The following is a 3677-nucleotide window of genomic DNA, read 5'->3' on the forward strand; positions in this document are numbered from 1 at the left end:
TGAATTTTTGGAATTTAAGCTTACGTCAAAGATTTCAAACCCAGCGATATCCAGGACACCAATGTAGTACTGCCTTGCTTGTTTAGTGTCCAACATCTGGTTGATACGGATGACCATCCACAAGAACATCTTCTCATAGATAGACTTGGCCAGGGCAGGCACTGAGTTACCCACCTGAATGAAATAATGAGGTGATTTGATAAATTAACCGTTTTGTAAAATAATAGATTATTGGTGTTCTTGTATAGCAGGGGTCTCAAACTCATCTTCACTCTGGGCCACATCAGCATCACGGTCGCCCTCAAAGGGCCGGTTGTAAATGTAAGACTGTGTAAATGTAACTACTCCTAACATATTGGTAAATAACTGTCTCTGCATTTGATTATTGTTTATTCAAGTGTAAAAATATTGTACATGCAGTTATATAAATGTAAAAATATATTTTTTATATTTTTCAATTAAAATTTTATTAAAATTAAAATTAAATTAAAATTAAATTAAAATTAAATTAAAATTAAATTAAAATTTCTTTTTTTTTAAATTAAATATTTAAGCACATTTCTGTTATTATAACTTAAATCCTTTTAATTTAGGGTTAGGAAACCCACATTACTCTATCAAGGATCAAACTATTAAAGAAAATAGCAAAGACAAATATCAAACACAAGTTATTACAATAACTTTGTTCAAAGCTTAAAATCCTGTCAAGGGTGCGTTTGCACAATCCCACATGAAGTATTTCATGTGTTGTAAAGACATGTTTAAAGTAGTCTTCCATGTACACACAATACATTTCGATGTCACATGTACATTAACCAGCCAAAGAGCTGCTTCTATGACTGTGTGTAATAATTATGACTTTCTATCTCATAACTTCGACTTTCCAGCTCATAATTTTGACTTTCTGTCATAATTGACTTTCTATCATAATTTTGACTTTCTATCATAATCTTGGCTTTCTATCTCAGAATTATGACTTTCTATCTCATAATTTGGACTATGGGGATATTTTTATTATCAAGTCTAACTTTTAATAAATTATTATTATTATTTTTTTTTTTTTACTTTTTCTTTTTTTCTGGCGGATTCGCGGGCCACATAAAATGACGTGGCGGGCCGGATTCGGCCTGCGGGCCTTGAGTTTGAGACCCCTGTTATATAGTCATTCTAATGAGATATATGACACAAAAAAAATCCTAAATGAAAAACATGCATTCAATTCAATTCATTTTTTATAGCCTACAATCACAAACTTGCCTCGGAGGGCTTTACAATTTGTACACATATGACATCCTCTGTAGGGACCCTCACATCGATACAGGACCCCCCCCTCTAGATTCAGCATTCAATAGATAAAACTTTAAGTAGTAACATTGTACATTTACATGGCTTTTATTGTATCGAGTGAACCCTGTAATACATTATTTTAGTAGAACTAATATAACTAATCTTTTTTCAAATAGTAGGATATTGAATATGGATAATTCATGTTTACCTGAAGTACAGTCTGTCCCTTGGTGACATACTCATTTCCGACCTTCACTCTGGGATAGCACAGAGCTTTCAGCATGTCAGCGGAGTTCAGACCCAGCAAGTAAGCAACCTTGTCAGCCTCTGAAAATAATTCAGTGATTTCCATCATGATATGAACAGAAACCAGTGTGATTAGGAACTCTATTTATCTTAATACTGTTGTTCCCAAGCTACTCACCCTCTGTGCCATCAGGCTCAGCCTGCTCCTCACGCTGTTTTTGCTTGAACTTCATGTTACCATGGTGGATCACTGCACCAGTCATCTTGTAGATGCTCATCTTCTCATCATTTGTGAAGCCCAGGATATCAATAGCATTCTAAAATTCAAAAGATGTGTCCACACAAAACATAATCACTTTAGAAAATGCAGTTAAAAGAGCAGTTTTGCATGTATTGCACTAAATATATTTCAAGAGTTTGAAGTGAAGATCACTCACATCAGTGGCTTCCAGCTCAACTTTGTCATCAATGCTGGCCACAGCGATCTGACCCATGCTGCACATGGGGAAGTCGTAGGGGTTGGTTGTGATGAGTGCCAAATCTGGTCATCAAAAAAGGTTGAAAATGTCAATAATTTAGTATCATATGAAAACAGTAGGTGAAATGTTGCAACATCTCAATCTGTTTACCAAGCAGCTCAGGTTTGTGGCCGGTCATCATCTGGAAGAAGATGTGGTAGCCTCTTTCAGCGGGAAGCTGGAATGTCACTCTAGACTTCTCCAGCAGATCTACAAATATTGTTTATAAGTCACAGCTAGGCCAATTCTCAATTTCAGTCAATTGTATGTACAAGGAGTATTATTACTTACATGTCTCAATATCAGCACTAGCCAGTTTGCCAGATGCGTGGAAATGGATTCTGATGAATTTACCCTGTTTGGAACAAAGAGATTCTTAATGTCCCTCTACATGGACAATCAGTTACAAGGCCTCTCACATGTGTAGAAATTTTTTCATACTTACAAAGCGAGAAGAGTTGTCATTCCTCACAGTTTTGGCATTACCGTAGGCCTCCAGCAGGGGATTGGCTGCAATAATCTGATCCTCCAGTGACCCCTATAATCCAGTATTAGAAGTGATATCAAAAAATGACTTTGGAAAATGTTCCATTGGTAAAGAACCCTGAATTGTAATCATCAAGAACATACCTTTGATGTGTCTCTCTTCTTCCCTTCTCCACCAACTGAGATTGTTGCAAAGTACTGGATGACACGCTTGGTGTTCACAGTCTTTCCAGCACCAGATTCTCCACTAGGCATAGACACAGACTTATAAGAATTTGATCAAGATATTTGACTATCTTCAACAAAGTCAACAATTGTAAATGAACCAAACTTACGTGATCAAGACTGACTGGTTCTCCCTATCTGTTAAATAAGAAACAAAAGAATGAACTATGTTTCACTGCAACAGAAACCTCATACAGTGATATCCTCTACATTGTTGTGATAATGACTTACCAGTAAGCATGAACTGATAAGCGTTGTCAGAGACAGAGAAGATGTGGGGTGGAGCCTCCATACGCTTCTTGCCTCTATAGGCAGCTACACATTCACCATCGTACACTGGGAGCCACTTGTAGGGGTTCACAGTGGCACAGAACAGTCCAGAGTAGGTCTGAAAGTTATCATAGAGATTCAACAGTTAATATTATGTTTCCTAAAAGTAAAGTCATTTTCAATAGTTCTCGTTCTCCTTAGATAGATTGTCTTACGTAGATCATCCATGCTGCATAACGCTCTTTGAGGTTATACAGCACAGCAGCTTCATTGAGATGGGTCATCATGGCCATGTCCTCAATCTTGTCATACTTGGGAGGATTCATTGGAGTGACGTCATCTTCTTTAACTGTCTTCTCCTGAAACATGACATTTGTCACAATGAGAACTGATCATATTGAATTCCCAGTTGGCTCTGACTTTATGATACCAACCTCCTGAGTATCCAGGACTTTGACTGTGACTTTGGCACCATCTTTCTTGATGATTGTTGCCTTCAAGTACAGCTCCTTGACATCGACCACGTAGCAGGCACTCTTGGCATCAAATGGTGCGGCTTGAGCCTCTATTCTCTCCCTCTCTGGCTTACGTAGGTAAGCGGCAGCTTTGCCATACGTGGCCATCTCCGCGTCTGTACTCATGGTG

The 3677-nt window shown here is 37.7% G+C and overlaps 1 protein-coding gene across 1 annotated transcript; it reads right to left on the reverse strand.

Annotated features, from left to right (window-relative positions):
• Positions 1-24: 24 nt before the first annotated feature.
• Positions 25-3673, reverse strand: LOC116379784 (myosin heavy chain, fast skeletal muscle-like; the record flags this gene model as incomplete). The annotated part of the gene is made up of 12 exons (XM_031841749.1): positions 3467-3673; positions 3248-3391; positions 2994-3150; positions 2873-2900; positions 2682-2784; positions 2497-2589; positions 2343-2406; positions 2163-2261; positions 1971-2074; positions 1712-1850; positions 1496-1614; positions 25-174 (listed from the first exon to the last, which is right to left on the reverse strand). Coding segments are annotated over exons 1-12 (1407 nt in total), but the record flags the coding sequence as incomplete, so codon positions are not given.
• Positions 3674-3677: the final 4 nt, after the last annotated feature.

Source organism: Anarrhichthys ocellatus, unplaced genomic scaffold, assembly GCF_004355925.1.
Source record: "Anarrhichthys ocellatus isolate YVR2014 unplaced genomic scaffold, GSC_Weel_1.0 scaffold5192, whole genome shotgun sequence".
In the NCBI taxonomy this organism is placed as follows: Eukaryota; Metazoa; Chordata; class Actinopteri; order Perciformes; family Anarhichadidae; genus Anarrhichthys; species Anarrhichthys ocellatus.